Source organism: Athalia rosae, chromosome 5 (genome assembly GCF_917208135.1).
Source record: "Athalia rosae chromosome 5, iyAthRosa1.1, whole genome shotgun sequence".
Lineage (NCBI taxonomy): Eukaryota > Metazoa > Arthropoda > Insecta > Hymenoptera > Athaliidae > Athalia > Athalia rosae.
Window position 1 is genome coordinate 15,196,239 of NC_064030.1, and position 16,384 is coordinate 15,212,622.

Genomic DNA, 16,384 nt, shown 5'->3' on the forward strand with positions numbered 1-16,384 from the left:
CAGTGTTTCAATTTCTTTTGATTTCCTTTGAAAGCTGAAAGTGTTGCAGATAATTTTTTTCTTCTCAGCGACACACGAATCGGCCGTTAATAAAATAATATTCACAACAACGGCCGTGACACGCATTTGGTCACAGGGTAACATGTGTACTGTGCATAATAAAATAAATAAATAAACAAAAGAGAAAAAGATAATGGAACATCTTTGAGCAGGCAAAGTGCGCGGTGCGCGCTCATAAAAAGAAATCATCCGGCTCGGTTCTCGAGTGATTATAATCCGTCGGCGACTCGACGCACTTCGCTCGTTTAATGCGAAGAGATCTTTTTTTTGTCAAGCGGTGGTTTATGCGCCGGGAGAATCGATCACCCTTTTTTTTTTTTTTTCTTTTCTTTTTATCCCTCTTCTTTTCTTTACTTTCGAACTGCAGCGTCGCCACCGCGGCCGCGTTTCAGCCGCGCGTCGCACAGCTCCCCCGGATCCCTTTTGATTTTATCTTTTCACGCGCTGACTGACTCTGCTGCTGAATTTAACCAGACGCTATCCGATTAACCCTGCAACGAAATTGCCACACCGCATTTCGTTCCGAATAAATCAACGCGTATTATTTCAAGGGCGACGGCTATGACTCCTCTTGTTCTCTCTTTCGAACACGGAGCGATTCTTTCTACGTTGAGCCGATTGAAAAATCCATTTTTCTTCTCGTGTAAGAAATTAAATACGATTATTCGTATCGATGATATTTGAACAGCTTTTCCAACAACCGTTCCACCTCAAAAGGTGGTTATTATAATATGGGAAATCGAATAAAATAAAATAAATAAAATCGAACAATTTGTGCCAAATTTCTTTTTGTTTTTCAAATGCGGCTTCAACTTCGATTGTACAACACCAGTCTTAAATAATATTACCGACAATTTCAATAATAATAATAATAATAGTAATAATAATGTTATTAATAATAATAATAATACAGTTGCAATTTAAAAAAATATATAAGCATTATACGGAAATCTATACACAAAAAAAAATTATAATAATATTAATTATTACACGTAGGTGATGCGCCGCGGCATGTGATGTTGGATTAGAAAAACATTTAATAATGTGACGCGAAGGATTTTCTAAAAAAAAAAAAACTAAAACAAGAAAAAATAAATAGAAACATATCGGATGAAATCCTGATTGTGTACGAGGGATAAAAAAAATTTTCATCGATAACTCTTGTTGGTTTTTTTTTTTCTTTTTTTTTCTTTTTTTTCAACAAGTATTTGAGGTAAATTGTTGGACAGGGGGTTCAATAGTTTTAAAAAGAATTTATTGAGTTTCCGTTTGAAGATTTCAATTTAAATTCTGGATACGAATTCATGGTTCTTCTTGATTTTTGCTCTCAGGCAATAAAGAAGTAATCAATAACGAACAAAACCATTCTGATAAAACTGACGTCGATTAAGGTTCGTCGTAATATTATACTATTTAGTAATGTATGCATAAATATTGATCAATCATTTTAATTGTAATGAAAAATTGGGGATCGAGGAGGTGTACGAAAGTCGGAAGAGGGTTTGACAAGGCACGTTGGTAGATGCGTTCACATTTTATTAATGAATTCAATTTCGATACCGCTTCAGTTTCCAATTCACTTCGATCGCTCAGGTATTCACAATTGACCTGTTGACAGACCGAAGATTTAAAACGGATAGTTTTAAAAAACCGTCGCGTAGGTTCTACGCCGATGACCAACGTGCCTTGTTTCAGAAAAGGAACGCGGATCATATCAATGTTTTTTTATATTTTTCAGGGGCATTTGTGGTGTAGAACGGTAATCGACCGTGTGAGAAAAAAAAAAAAAAAAAAAACCCGCCCGATGCACCGACTTAAGTTTAAGCCTACCCTATTATCGTTAACGTTAATTATTATTATTATATATATATATAATGTGTATCATAGAATGTCATCAGGCGGATTTTCTTTATTTGTTTATTTTTCATTATTTTTGTCTTTCTTTTCCTCTTGTTTGTTTGCCGGTGTGTTTTTGTTTCTTTTGTTACACTTCTGCCCCGAGGAACAACCGCAGTTTTAAATCCGGGGTTCCATCGGTTCACCATTATTTATCGTATTATGATTGGGATCATGTTTTTTGCCGATTTTCCATCCACGGAGTAACCGATCTGAGGATCTATAATAATTGTCTGCTTATTCCGGCTCCTTCCCGTCTGAAAGTGAGAAAAAAAAATGAAATAGCGCGCTACGCGATAACGCGCACGGACCTTTTCGACACCGAATATTTCGAGGGGGCTCTCTACCTTCCTGTTCCGCGTCATCTTCCGCCATCATGTCACCCTCTTCGTTCGCGCCTTCCCCCTCGCCGTCCGCTTCTTCCTCCTCGTCTTCCTCGTCGGCGTCATCCTCCACTACGACTATACTGTCGTCGCCCTCCTCTCCCTCGCCGCCGTCCTCTCCGTCTTCGCCGTCCTCGTCCTCGTCCTCGTCGCTGTCGACTTCTTCGCCGTCGCCCTCGATCCCATTTTCAATGTCAATATCCGGAACCAGATAATACTGTTTGGATAACAAGAACGGTTAATCAAGGAATACTTCGAGCTACTTGGGAAGAAGGGACGTTCGAGTTTGGCACCTGCAAAGGATTGGGCCACATGTCGTCCTTGATTAACTCTGCTATATCGTCAGAGCTTGGATCACCGTGATCCGTGAACCAGTCGAAGAATGTTCTGTGACCTACGAGCGGCCTCTTCCTCCCCTTGAGGGAACCCTTATCTTTTGCTCTTTTGGTCAAGTCGCCCCCCTCTTTCCAGCGTATAAGCGTACTTTGCGACGCTGGATCTCCTGCAAAAAAGCAGGAGTCTCATCGCAGCAAAAAACATGTAAGTTTTTCGGCAAATTTCCAGCTGCCATCAGCCAACCGTTTGAGGGAAAATCGGTCCTAAACTTATATCGTGTTAATGAGAAATTGAGCTCACCAGAAGAGCCGAGGTGAAATTCCTTGGTGAGTACGTCGTTCTCGAAATACGGATTTTCGTCAAAGTAAAAATTAATTCTATAGCCCGACTTTATATCCTCGAATTCCTCGACTTCCAATTTGTTCAAATACCGCAACGCGTCCTCTTCCTCCTCTTCAAGAATTGGTGCTATTTGGGGGTGATTTACAAACTGAATTTATCAATAAGGATCTGTAAAGAATTCAGAAAAGATCCGCGAGCGAGAATCCTTTCGATTAGCGTTTAAATTCGAATGAGATAGGGGAGAAAAAACAAACGAGGTTTTCCAGAGTCGGGATTGCGGAGGATTCCTAAAAAGGGCGCGCGGGAAGCGCTGCTAGCAGCGGCTGGAACTTAAAACGTGGTTTGTGCGACACGTATACGTTTGTTTGTTGAATGAGAGAGTGCAAGTGTGAATCGGATAATAAAACTGAATCTGGGATGGCAAGATGGCGTCGTTTAGCCGGCATATCTGCAAAACGTCAACAGAGTAACAACATTGTTGTTTTTGTATGTGATAGTCGTAAGTTATAAGGATACAGCGGTGACCCAGAAGTTTGGTATCCTCTTTATGATCTCGTTTCGCTTTTGGAAGTAGGGCTTTCGCAGCTTGTTGTACTTCTTCTCAACTTCTAGTATTTCGTCGCTGGCCTTCTCGTTTAGTCCATCGATTTGATTCTGGCATCCGTCGATCTCCTCGAGGGCCTTTTGCGTCTCTAAATCGTAATCACGAGCGTCTCCGTCCCCCGATCCTGGATCCTCCAACTTCTTCGTCTTCTTGTTAGGCGAAGACATCTTACGTGTGTCTGATTACTCTCCAAAATTTAACTAAGTCTTTGGCCCGCGTCGCCGATTAATCCCCCTCGTCCAGCCGGCGCTGCAAACGATACCCGTTCTTCAATCGCACACAATTTATCGGCTTCAAACAATACTAATATCATTAACAAACACTTCGTACCTACTTAGCTTTATAAAAGCACAGTAAAACGCAACGCAACAAACGCCGCTATTATACCGTTGCCGCCGTGGTCCGTTTACAATTTCGTCATGGTAGATATCCGCGTGCCACGAATATCAAAAACTATACTCCGACCGGAGCGCTGCCCATCGGAAGTCCTTGAAACTCGCTCAGACCCTAAAATCTACCCTAAGAAATAGTCTATGTATTGGTGAAGTTCGAAACTTCGCTTCAAGTCGTCGTACTGAGTTGATTTCCGGTATTCAATGCTGCAATGTTATCCCTAAATTGAACATGGCTTCCGAGAACAGTGGAAACACCGTGTCAAATGAACAGCACCATGTAAATAGTGTGAAAAAGCGAATAAAGGATGTGAAAGCCGGCGACGTATCGAACCCATCGAAGTCAACCGAGTCGTCAAAGCTCACGCGGTCATCGAAAAGCCCGAAAAGAAACGGGGCGAACGACAACAACGCAGATAAAAACGCGTCGTACGCGCGCTCAGCCAACAAAGTTGTAGCGTCCATCGGGACGCCCACGAGACAAACAACAACGTCGTCGAATCCCGACGCCGATACCGATCACCAAGGATCTCCGCGTCACCTTACGTCCTGCAAATCACCCGGACAACCGGGAACGGAACGAGTTCCCGTCAACGCTGTTGGCAAAGCAAAAATACCCCCCCAAGTTCCCCGCCAACAAACACCAGCCCTACAGCCCACCAGTGCACCAGACTACTTCACGACGAACGCAGACAGATCCCTGGCTCCTTTGGAAGCAAATGGTGATTTTGTCCCCAACTTTTATCTTATCAATTCAAGTTTTAACACCAATGTCTCTAAATTTTGTATCTTGTTACAGAGGACGTGAGCCAATGCCGAGGCAAGAAATTTAGCAAATCTTCGAGGATTCCATCACATCATTCTATGAATGTAAGGATCCGAACTTCCTACAATACCTACTACTGATTAGACCATTACTGACTTCCAACATCTAATTCTTTACTTTCTCTTTCAGGCCGACTCCACCTACGTTGGCGAATCTACGCCAGCTATAAATCCTCTGAGTTTTCCAACGAAACTCGAGGGTTGCGGAAATGTGTCCAACAGAACCCCTCAGCATGGAGAAAGTCCACAGAGCAGCGGCGATATATTCAGTAGTCCAAGAAGCCCGGACTATCCTCCTAGGGTTCCTACCAGCCCGAACAGTCCGGATACAACGATAACAACGACCACCGCCGCTACGAATTCTTCGTCGATAAACTTGGCAACAAATTTAACGAACGCGGTTGATAAATCGGAAAAAGAGACGTCCGGAAATGATGCCGAAAGTCCGGGAACACCATTGATGGACGAGCCGTTTTGCCCCCTACTCACGAATCCCAGCAACGATGTTTCCGCGACCCCGCAACCCAGTGTAAAGGAGGAAATGGGTGATGAACAAGACGGCAACGGCAAGGAGTCGAAGTTTTTGGAGATTTGTGTGAAGAAAGAGCCTCCGGATTCGGGGGAAATCAAGGCAGAGACAAACGATGATGAGATTTGCGTTTCCGACGATGCAAAGGTCGAGATTCATTCCACGACGGAGCAGAACGCGTCTTCGAATCTCCCTCCGACCTCTACGACCAACGAGAATCACAAAACCCATTCGCATTCGACTAGAGAAAAACGGGGCAGGGAACACAGCGAGCGAAGACATTGCTCGAGATGTTACAAGAGAAGTAAGATAAAAAGAGCCAGCATCGGAGTCCAGTGTCGCAGAGATCGTGGCGCTCTGCCTCTCATCAATCACAAACCCGTTTCTCAGGCACTGACAACGACGATGACAGATAATATGAGGCTCAACTTACAGACCAAGAGTTATAAGACTATGAACAAAATTACGGAGAGTAAGGATCACCTTGAGGGACTGAAGTACAGGAAGTTCATCCACGTCGAAACTTATCCGAATGGGGGAGCCAGCGTTGTCCACATGTACCAAGAAGAACTCGACGCCCTGACCAAAGAAGAAGTCGAGAAACTGGCTCAGGAATATTTTAAAATTGTGTTCGGCGAAGACGAGAACGGTAACGCCCACCACGTGATGGGTATCGTTCATAACGCGGCCGCGTATCTTCCGGATCTCCTCGATCACATGGCCGACAACTATCCTTCGTTGACTGTTAAAAATGGCGTCCTCGGACGCAACAGTGACATCGAAACCACCACCATGTTACAATACAAAGAACAGGCCTGCAAGACATTCAGTAACGGAACAGTGAGATACGGTCCTCTTCACCAAATCAGCCTCGTCGGTACTGTCCATGAAGAAGTGGGAGGATACTTTCCCGATCTACTTCAGAGGCTCGAAGAAAACCCATTTCTCAGAATGGTACGTGGGATTTGACGTGTAACCATAACGTGTACAACTTCCACCTAATTCTATTCTTCCTGTTTCTGTCTTTAGACGATGCCTTGGGGACCCTTGTCCGTAGTGAAAATGGAAACTCCCCAGGAATCGAACGACGGACCGATCCTCTGGATCAGGCCGGGTGAGCAGCTCGTTCCTACCGCTGACATGAACAAAAGTCCCTGCAAACGTCGGAGAACAGGTATAAACGAGTTGCGAAACTTGCAATACCTTCCGCGACTGAGTGAGGCCCGCGAGTACATGTTCGAGGATCGTACGAGAGCTCACGCCGACCACGTGGGTCACGGTTTGGACAGAATGACCACAGCGGCTGTCGGCATACTGAAAGCCGTTCACGCGGGTCAGTCCTACGACTACAACAGGATAACGAAGGACGTGGTGGCGTTTTATGCCGGCGACTTCACGGAACTGGTGGAAAAACTTCAGCTCGATTTGCACGAGCCGCCGATATCGCAGTGCGTTCAATGGATCGAAGACGCGAAACTGAACCAGCTGAGGAGACAGGGGATACGATACGCGAAGATAAACCTCTACGACAACGACATATACTTCTTACCGAGGAATATAATCCACCAGTTCAGAACGGTGTCGGCGGTTTCCAGCGTGGCGTGGCACGTGAGATTAAAGCAGTATTACCCGGAGATGAGCAACATGAATATCAGACACAGTCGCGCCGTAGCGGAGACGACACATCACTTCAAGGAGAAAAAGAACATGGAAAGGGTCGACGAGCAGAAGGAGAACGCCGATCGTCAACGCGGGGAACACAGAGTCAGCACCGATTCCCTGGAGGAGAAGAAGGCGAAGGAAAGGGCCGCCGAGTATCAGGGAAATCTGAAGAAGTCGGACCAGCACAGCAAGCGAAAAGACGATCACAAATCCCGCGTCCACTCCAGACACAATTCGAGTAATCGCAGAAAAGATTCCGTCGATCCGAACAGTGCCCTGGGACAAACGAATGCCCCGCAGCAGCAGCAGCAGCAGCAGCAGCAGCAAAACTACAAACACAAGAAGCGAACGGAAGAGAGGAAAAGGAGCCACGATAACAAAAAGGAAGAACGAAGGAGCGATAAGAAGCACGAAGATAGACACCATGGGAACAACAAATCTAGTTCATCTGGCGATAAGAAGAAGCACAGTGGAAGCGGCAACAGTAGCAGCAGCAGCAGCCACAAATCGGATCACCATCCTAGGCATGGAAAATCGATGGCCTCGAACAAGCAAACTTCCGTCAGAGAATCCCTCTCCGAAGCAGCGGACGACGCCAAAGTGATGAAAACGTGCGACAAGAGGCCGGAGCTCGGTTCTTACCCTACGACGACCACTGTACTCCAGGAGAGCGAAGTTACGGAGAAAATCGAACTCGACGACGAGATCATCTCGACCGGACAAACGTTGGGGAAGAACTACGCGACGGAAGTTGTCGACAAGGCGTTAGAAATTGCCATTTACAAGTCCAAAACAGACGTCGACGAGGTTTGCCAATCCCTGAGAGACGCGGTGGCGGAGGCGTCGAAGGATATGGTCGAGAGGATAAAGAAGGAGAGCTTCGACGTGGCGGAAAAAAAGTGTCCCACCGATCCGTGCAAAACCGAGAAATACTGTCGCTTGATCGAGGCGGAAACAGTGTCCGCGTTTATGTCCAAGCTCGAATGCGCCACCGAGAATGCCGTGAAAGCCCTCGTAGAAATGGCGGAAGACGAGGCGAGGGACAGAAGAAAGAACGAGGAAAAAGCCGTCGCTATCGAGCCGGCGATGAACGGTACGCCCGACTCCGAACACGCTGTAATAGCGACGCCCAGTTCCGTGGAAACTGAGAGTGATAACGGTAAACGCTCGGAGGAGAAGTCGTCACCCAAGTCACCGGAGCGAAGACTGTCGACTTCGTCTCGTGTCGAAAGTGAGAAGAAACACAAGGACGAAAAAGACAGGGATCAGAGGCACAAGGAGAGAAGAGAACGAGAGAGAAGGGACAAGGATCACAAAAAGCACAGGAACCATCGCAGCAGTCCTTACCCGAAAGCCGAAGCAAAGGACAGTGATAAAGCGAAGGAATCTGCGGGGCAGACTCCCAAAGATTCTCCGTTAGTTCCCGAGCAAACGTCTTCTGGTAAACAGACAACGGGTGATAGTAACGATAGCAAAGAAACCGGGGAGAAGAAATTTGAGAAGAGAAAAGAATCGCATCACTACCACCACCACAGTAGTAGTAGCGGCGGTTCGAGTCACAGGAAATTGTCTTCATCCTCCTCGAGTAGCGGCAACAAAAAACACCGGGAAGATTCGTCCTCTTTGCAACCGCATTCTTCTAGTTCGAGTCACAAGAGAAAATCGACCTCGGGATCCAACGATGCGAAAAAAGATGCTAAAAGACTTTGCGTAGATGAAAATCTACCGGCTACCGCATCGCAGGATGATAAAATAGGCAATAACAACACCACGGGAACGTGAAATGGGACTGATAGATTAATGAAAACTAAAAAAGAGAAAAAAATTTTTTTCAAAAAAAACTAGCGCCACAAATTATCCAATTTTTAACGGAGAAAAATAATTTGTGTCGCTAATAATCATGTAACACTAGATACGGATATTTTATTTTCATATCCATTGTCGTTTCACAATTTATCGGAATGACGAAATACGTGATTTCAACGTCGAACCCGAAACGGTTTTCCATTAACAATGTTTCGTTTCTTTGATTCAGTTTTAATTACTCGGTCGTAATGATCGTAATCATTGCCACGATCATTGATTTCAACCCTTGTTCGTATACGACACAGCGGCATCAAACATATTCTTTCCCTTACCTCCCTTCTTATTTCTTATATTCGCTTGTAGACGTAAATGCAAAGTACGTGTGCAGCTTGTGATAATAATTCTTCACATCTCTTTTATCATTATATTAAATTAGTGATAAGATAATGATACTAGTTTCGTTCATCGTTCGATTAGATGGAGATGAAAGAAAGTGAAAAAAAATAAAAAAAAAAAGAGAAAAGAAAACTCAGAAGTAATTTAATGAACAATATTCGGGTGCTCATTCAAAGGTAGTTCGATCGCGACGCGTCGATATTATTTCTTCTGCTTTTCTTTCTTTTTCTCATTCAAAGTCTTTGAACGAAAGACATGAACAACCATTGTAAAATCATCTCTTTATCATTTGTTATCTGTGTTCTCTTTTTCCTATACTATAAAAATTGATGTAATTTATAAATCGTAATAATTATTAAACAAGACAAAAAAAAAAGAGAGAAAGAAAATTAATAATATTAATAATAATCATACCTACATACTTATATATTATATGAATATATAAAAAATAGATAAATATTTAAGTAGTATTACAAGTCTAGCGGTTAGGTAAATTATATTTTTCACTACTTAGAAAATTCTTTTACTATTTTTTTGGTTTTTATTTGTTATTATTTTTTTTTTCAATGTCGTTTTAAAATAATCAATATGGGTAGCCTTAAGACGATAGCATACGTTGTCGATTATTTATCAAAATGAATACGAATATGAATAACAGAAGACGAGAAAAAAAAAAGTATATATATATATATATAAAATTAAAAATTAAAACTAAGCCAAGTGAAAAACGATTTTAGTCGAAAATTTGAAGAAAAAAAAAAGTAAAAAAAAGTTGTAAGTAAATGAAAAAGAAAATAATAATATTGGAAATAACAATGATAATATAATAGCAACAACAACACCCAAAATTTTGGTAATTTTAAGAAGAAAAAACAAAAAGAAAAACAAGAAATCGCACGACGAAACTAAAATACCCATCGAGTATGATATAATACGTGTATAGATAAAAAAGCAAAGAAAAAAAAACAAGAAGAATTTATTTTACAGTTCCTTTTGTGAAAATATTAAATTAATATTATTATCATTATTAATAACATCCCGACAATCGAATAATTCAACGTTGCATTATTTAATAATCTTAAACACGGAAACGAAACATATGAGCAGAAGAAAAAAGAAGAGAAAAAAGAACGGACAAAAAAAAAATGATATTTATCTTAATTTATTCAACGTACATTACATATTTCAATATTTGTTTATTATATCCAACAAATGAGAAGAGAAAAAAAAATGGAAAAGAAAAAACCTTTTAAATCGTACGGTTGTTATACCAATCATTGAAAATATAATAGTTATTATGTTTAAAGATTTAAATGAACGAAAAATCTGATGATTTTTCCCCACCTCATGTCCCCCCCCCCCCCCCCCCCCCACCCTAATTATCCTGATTTCCTCATCCGTTTAATTCGCACACCGTTTTTTCAGAAGAGAAGAAAAAGAAATTAAAGAAAAAAGCAAAAGAAAATATTATCGAGGATTTATTTTTCTCTCTCTCACTTCTATAATGCAATGAGAGAAAAATTGAAGATTCCGCGATTCGTCATCACCACGTAGCCTACAGGTTTTTTAAAAACGATTTTGTAAATTTTAACACTATATTGTAAAATTTTTTAAAATATTCCAATTTATATAATCGAACGATCGCTACAATTGTTCCACAGGCTCGTCACGTAACGTGTGACACGTAAATTATCGACGTTATATCAGATAGATCACGATCGAATCTTTTTCATTTTCTCCCCCCGCACAATTTCAATCATATTTATTCCAATGCTCTGACAGCTTTCATTGGAGTAACTATATGGAAGAAGAAAATTGGAGAATCAAAATTTTCGGAAAAAAAGGAACAAACAATTCAACGATTTCAAGTGAGATAAGAACATTGAGGCTGATACGAAGTTTCACGCTGTCCGGTATTCTCTGATTAAACAACAATAATGGTAATAATAATAAATATCGGAACAATCTACTGCGAAAATACGAAAGAAAACGTCAGAAAAAAAACGCGAAAAAGAACCGAAAATAAAACCACAAAAATCTGTACAGATACTATACCTATGATAACGTGTAATGTATAATAAAATGAGGAGGCAATTTTATTCGTTACTTCAGTTTTGTCGGTTTTTTTTTCCCATTCATAATTTCAAACGTTAAGGTATAAAAAAAAAAATGAGGAGAAGGAAGAAGAAAAACTAGATAAATAAATGAACATAAAATTATTCAATTATATTATATTACATATAGGTATATTGTAGTATAGCATATCTTTGTAAGTTATATAAAAAATTTTAACTCTTGAATTAAAGGATATTACAATAATGATATCAAGTTCTTTGTATGATTACTTGACTATTATAATTATTCATGCAACAACAACAATAATAGTAGTAATAATAATGATGATAATGATAATTCGCTAATTACGATAAAATTTTGTATCATATTTGTAAATATAAAAATTATTATTAAAATAATGATAATAATATATTATTATTCATCATACTATATACGAATATAATATATATAGTATATATATATATAGGTATGCACATACGATGTAATTATGTTATTAATTATTATATAAAGTGAAGAATTAAAAATTTTGAAAGTTTCTCGCAACACGATCTATTTAATTAAATCTCATTATCGTTGTTGTCATTATTATTAGTATTATTATTATTATTGTTATTATTCTTAACTATGGCGGACTTATTATGATATATATGTATATAGTACTAATATTAATTTAAAGAAAGAGGAGAACAGAAAAAACAAGAAAATGAAATGCACGCATCAGCACCATATATTATTCATTGTAATCATTTCGAAGATATATACGTAGTTACGTATGTACCCTGTTGTTACATAGAGGGATTAGATACTTGCATTAAAAATAGAAGCATGTATATTATAGATTACATACAAGATATCTGTGTATATAATATTATATCAATATACCCACCAAATGTACGCGTAGAGAGAGTCGCATTCCACATGCAACAACCGTATGGGTTTTTTTACTGAAAAAAGGAAAAAGCAAAAAAAAAAACACAAAAAATTATATACCTACATAGAGTAACGTAAAATATGAAACAGAAAGAACAAAACTATGCTGAAAGAATAAAAAAAATTGATGATAATTATCACAACTAACGAATAAACGAATCACTTTTGTCATGCACATTCTAGTACACAAGTAGCACCTGATCGATATATTATCTATGCGTATTATAGTGGAGGAAAAAGTCAAAAGATGGAGAGGAATTGTCATCGGGGAATTAGTAAATCATTAAATTAAACGGTAAGTGAATATTGAGCGATAATTTTTTCTACGTATGCTTGATAAATTCGTTTCAGGGATGAATTTGAAGCTTGCCAGCCGAATCGTCAAACTTCTGCTCGCATGCAATGACGTATACCGGAACGTATGAATTTTCAATATTAATTTCATCCAGTAAAATCGTTTCGTATTTTTTGTGTAATTTTTTAAATTTATTTATTTTTTTTTTTAAATTTCATTTTAAATTTTATTTATTTTTGCATTTTGTGTTTGACAACGATCAAAAATTATCATGATTACAATTACGTGTGATATACCTATATATTTATAATCAATTACTAACGTATAGTTAATGATAAGAAGAAAAAAAAGAAGGGAAAAAAGAAATTAAAGAACCATTCAATTATTATTATAACATATTACGCAAACTAGGCAATTTCATAGCTCGAAAATCAACAAGATATTAATATTCCAGTATGCTAACTAACCAATTATTTAATTAACTTTATAATCACTGAGCTTTCGTCCCTCAGTTGTTGTTGTTCACGTTGTCGTTGGTTATCGTCGACGAATTTCCGAATTCAATGAAATATTCGATTCAATCATCACCCTTCGCATCACACTATAAATTATCTTAATTATACTGGTCACAACCTGATTCCCTAAATTAGTTTTTCTCCAAAAATCATCACCTACGTTCAAACGAATTTCTCCATATCATTAGTTATCCGCACACTGCACAGTTTTTTATTCCAATTTATTCGATTACTTGGTTCGTTTTTTACTCTTCTTTTACGTCTCATATTTCTATTGCGTAACAAAAACAGCCGAGGAACTCGTCCTACCTACGCACATATCCTATATTATACGTATACGATAATTTACACAATTATCAAAAATCCATTTTCAATAATGACAATAATAAACGTTTTGGTTTTCTCTTCTTCATTTTTTTTTTTTTTTTTTTACTTTTTTTTCCTTCTTTCTTTTTCTTCCTCTCTACGATAATTATGTTGAACACATTTTTGTTGTTTTATTTATTCTTTAATTATTATTTTTTTTTTTCTCCTATATAGCTCGCTGTTATATCATTTTCAGATATTCTCAATTTCTCACATTATAATTATACATATTATTACTCGTGATGATAAAAAATAATAATCATGATAATATAATATACGTTTGCAGGATGTACGGAGCTCGAAGGATTAGGAATATCTCAAGGCGATTTCGTATTAAAATACGAGGCGATTAACTAAAAACAAATACATGTGATAATGTTATTATAATGTTAACAGCGTATAATTAATTAATAACATTTATGCATTACAAACACACTGATAAAGAGAAAAAAGGGAAAAAAAAAAAAATTCGTTTCTAATTTACCACAGTTAGAAAATTTGTAACATTAATAGTGATTATAATAATAATAATATTGAAAATTATCAATCAACTATAGGCGACAATTTAATTTTATTATGTTTGTAACATATACTAGATTGGAAAGAAGAAAAGAAAAAAAATAATAGTTGAAACGATACCCGAAGAAAAAAGCACATTTTTATATACTACATAATGTAACATATACATTTTTGCAATTACTATGTGATGTATATGTATATTTTTAGCCCCAAGTAAATGTATATGTATATATTTACTAATATGTTCAACTAGTAATTGTTATATTATTGTAATAATGAAAACGTTCGTTTTACTTGTTTATTCGTTTGATTTTTTTCTACTATCTTCTCGAATGATTTCTCTTCACTTTTGATTCTTACAGAATTTAATCATCGTATTCAATTCACGTTATACATATGTATATACTGCGGTCATGTAAGCGATTTTTTCAATCGTCCGTCCGTCCGTCCGTCGGTCGAAAGAAAACCAAATAAAATAAAAATTCACTAACTACAAAATGCACGAACGAATGGATAAATAAACGAAGAACTCAAAATTGAAGTAACATCGAAGTCTACGGTGATAATTAGGCGACGTAACGATGTCGAATCTCGTTAAACTGGTTCCAAGCGAAATAATTCCTCCGCAATTTGAAAATACCGACAAACGAATGGCATAGTAAATCGTATCGTATTTCGAGTGGGGGAAATTTTTATCATCGCTCCTCATTATATCGCCATAATTTAGTCCGAATTTGTACGTCGTGAGGTGTAGACGTCGTGTCTGTGTAAAAACGTACGAATCATACCTATATACATACGACGCGCAAAAGTTCAATAATAACGATAATAATAATCATCATCGAGATCGGATTACCCGGAAGTTACTATTTTTAAGCAATAACGATACGAACCTCGCGCATTCGACGAGATTCAGACGAAAACCACAGTAAGTAAAAGTATAAAAAAAAATTCCTTCGGTAATTTCGTAAACGAAAAATGTTCAAATTTTTTTTCTCTGTTTCGTTCAATTTTGTAACATGTTACTGCAATCGATTGTGTAGAATGTGAGAATTGTGACTGGATGTATTTAACAATGATAACGACATTTGATAAAAGGTATGTAACAATAATTAATTCTACGATCAATCAATCATATAGTATACGTCGAAGCACGAAATAAAAAAAGAACAAGAAAAAAATCTGTCTGTATAACAATATCTCAGCCACGCAAAAGTTCGTTAAATTTCTGTCTTTTTTTTTTTTTTTTTTGAAATCTGTATCTCACCTTACTTCTGACAATTTCTATTATTTGATTATAAATTATCAATTCAAGCTTTTTTTGGGTTTTTTTTTTCTTTAGCTTCCATTCAATGATTTTCTACAATAATTATATTATCGTGCTCGATCGGAGAAGCTTCTTGTACCTATATACCTCGTTTGTTGCAAAATGGCTGTTGATATGTGATTTTTATTTTTCTAACTTTATTTTTATTCATTTTAACTTCTTTTCCATAGATATATACAAACTAGATATATATATATACTGATATTCGAAAACATTCGTGACATATATATCCTCGTTTAAATTAATTTTTTTTTTTTTTCATTTTTTTTTGTTGCTTTTTGTATAAAACAATAAATACCTAATTAAATCATACCGGGAAGATTATATTACGTGTTGTTATATAATAATGAATAATTGTTGTTTATTCTTTTAGAAGAAGAAATATATCTACCGCATATACTATGGTGTGTATCTCTTTCGCTGTCAAAAATTGGACTGATTATTTTCTTCCTGTTTTTTCGATTTTTTAATTTACCGAAATTTTCCATCTTTCTTTCACTGCCGTTTCTTTTTTCATTTCTTATCATTTTTCTAGTTTTCTCAGCTTTCATATTTCGCATAGGTGAGGTGGGGTATTTTTAAACACAACGAACAAGAGTTGTAACGAAAAAAAAAATAATAATTTCAATCGAATCAATTCGGCTGATAAAATTAATCGATCAAGTAATTAACGAATCATTTGTCATATAATTTATCAGAATTCATTCTACGTTATAACAATCTGGAAACTTTCGCAAAAAAACTTCCGTTTTTTCTTTTTTTTTTTTTCTTTCTCCCTTTGGCTCTTCGTTGTCGAATTTTGGAAAATTACGAGTTTCGAAAAATTGAAAAATGAACAAAAAAAACTAACAATAAACTAAAACGGAACGACGATCATTTTACTAGAGCTCACGTAATAATTAATTGTGTTGAGAATTAAAAATGAGCGTTTATATTTTTTGAGAAATTGAGAGAGAAGAAAAAAACAAGACAAAAAAAAAAGAGATGAACCCTTTTTTTCAAAGTTCGTAAATTAAAATTCTTTGTTCGGTGATGAAGAGAAGAAGAAGTTGAAGAAGAAAAAGAAGAAAAGCAGGAAAAATTTGATGAAAAAAAATAAAATAACGTTAACGATGATCCAATTAA

The 16,384-nt window shown here is 37.4% G+C and overlaps 2 protein-coding genes across 4 annotated transcripts; one reads left to right on the top strand and one right to left on the bottom strand.

Annotated features, from left to right (window-relative positions):
* Positions 1–1,298: 1,298 nt before the first annotated feature.
* LOC105684036 (protein SET) lies at positions 1,299–4,098 on the bottom strand. 3 transcript variants are annotated; one of them, XM_012397128.2, is made up of 6 exons: positions 3,956–4,098; positions 3,534–3,870; positions 2,976–3,165; positions 2,633–2,841; positions 2,304–2,556; positions 1,299–2,213 (listed from the first exon to the last, which is right to left on the bottom strand). In XM_012397128.2, the coding sequence occupies exons 2-6, from the start codon at positions 3,786–3,788 to the stop codon at positions 2,194–2,196; spliced, it is 927 nt and encodes a 308-aa protein (XP_012252551.1). In that variant the 5' UTR covers positions 3,789–3,870; positions 3,956–4,098; the 3' UTR covers positions 1,299–2,193. The 3 variants fall into 3 exon arrangements, with proteins under 3 accessions (XP_012252551.1, XP_020706843.1, XP_020706842.1); XM_020851184.2 differs by having other exon boundaries at positions 2,633–2,832; positions 3,952–4,090; XM_020851183.2 differs by having other exon boundaries at positions 3,952–4,090.
* LOC105684035 lies at positions 4,092–11,337 on the top strand. Its single transcript, XM_012397127.3, has 4 exons — positions 4,092–4,735; positions 4,813–4,883; positions 4,969–6,321; positions 6,397–11,337. The coding sequence occupies exons 1-4, from the start codon at positions 4,246–4,248 to the stop codon at positions 8,809–8,811; spliced, it is 4,329 nt and encodes a 1,442-aa protein (XP_012252550.2). The 5' UTR covers positions 4,092–4,245; the 3' UTR covers positions 8,812–11,337.
* The last annotated feature ends 5,047 nt before the right edge of the window (positions 11,338–16,384 follow it).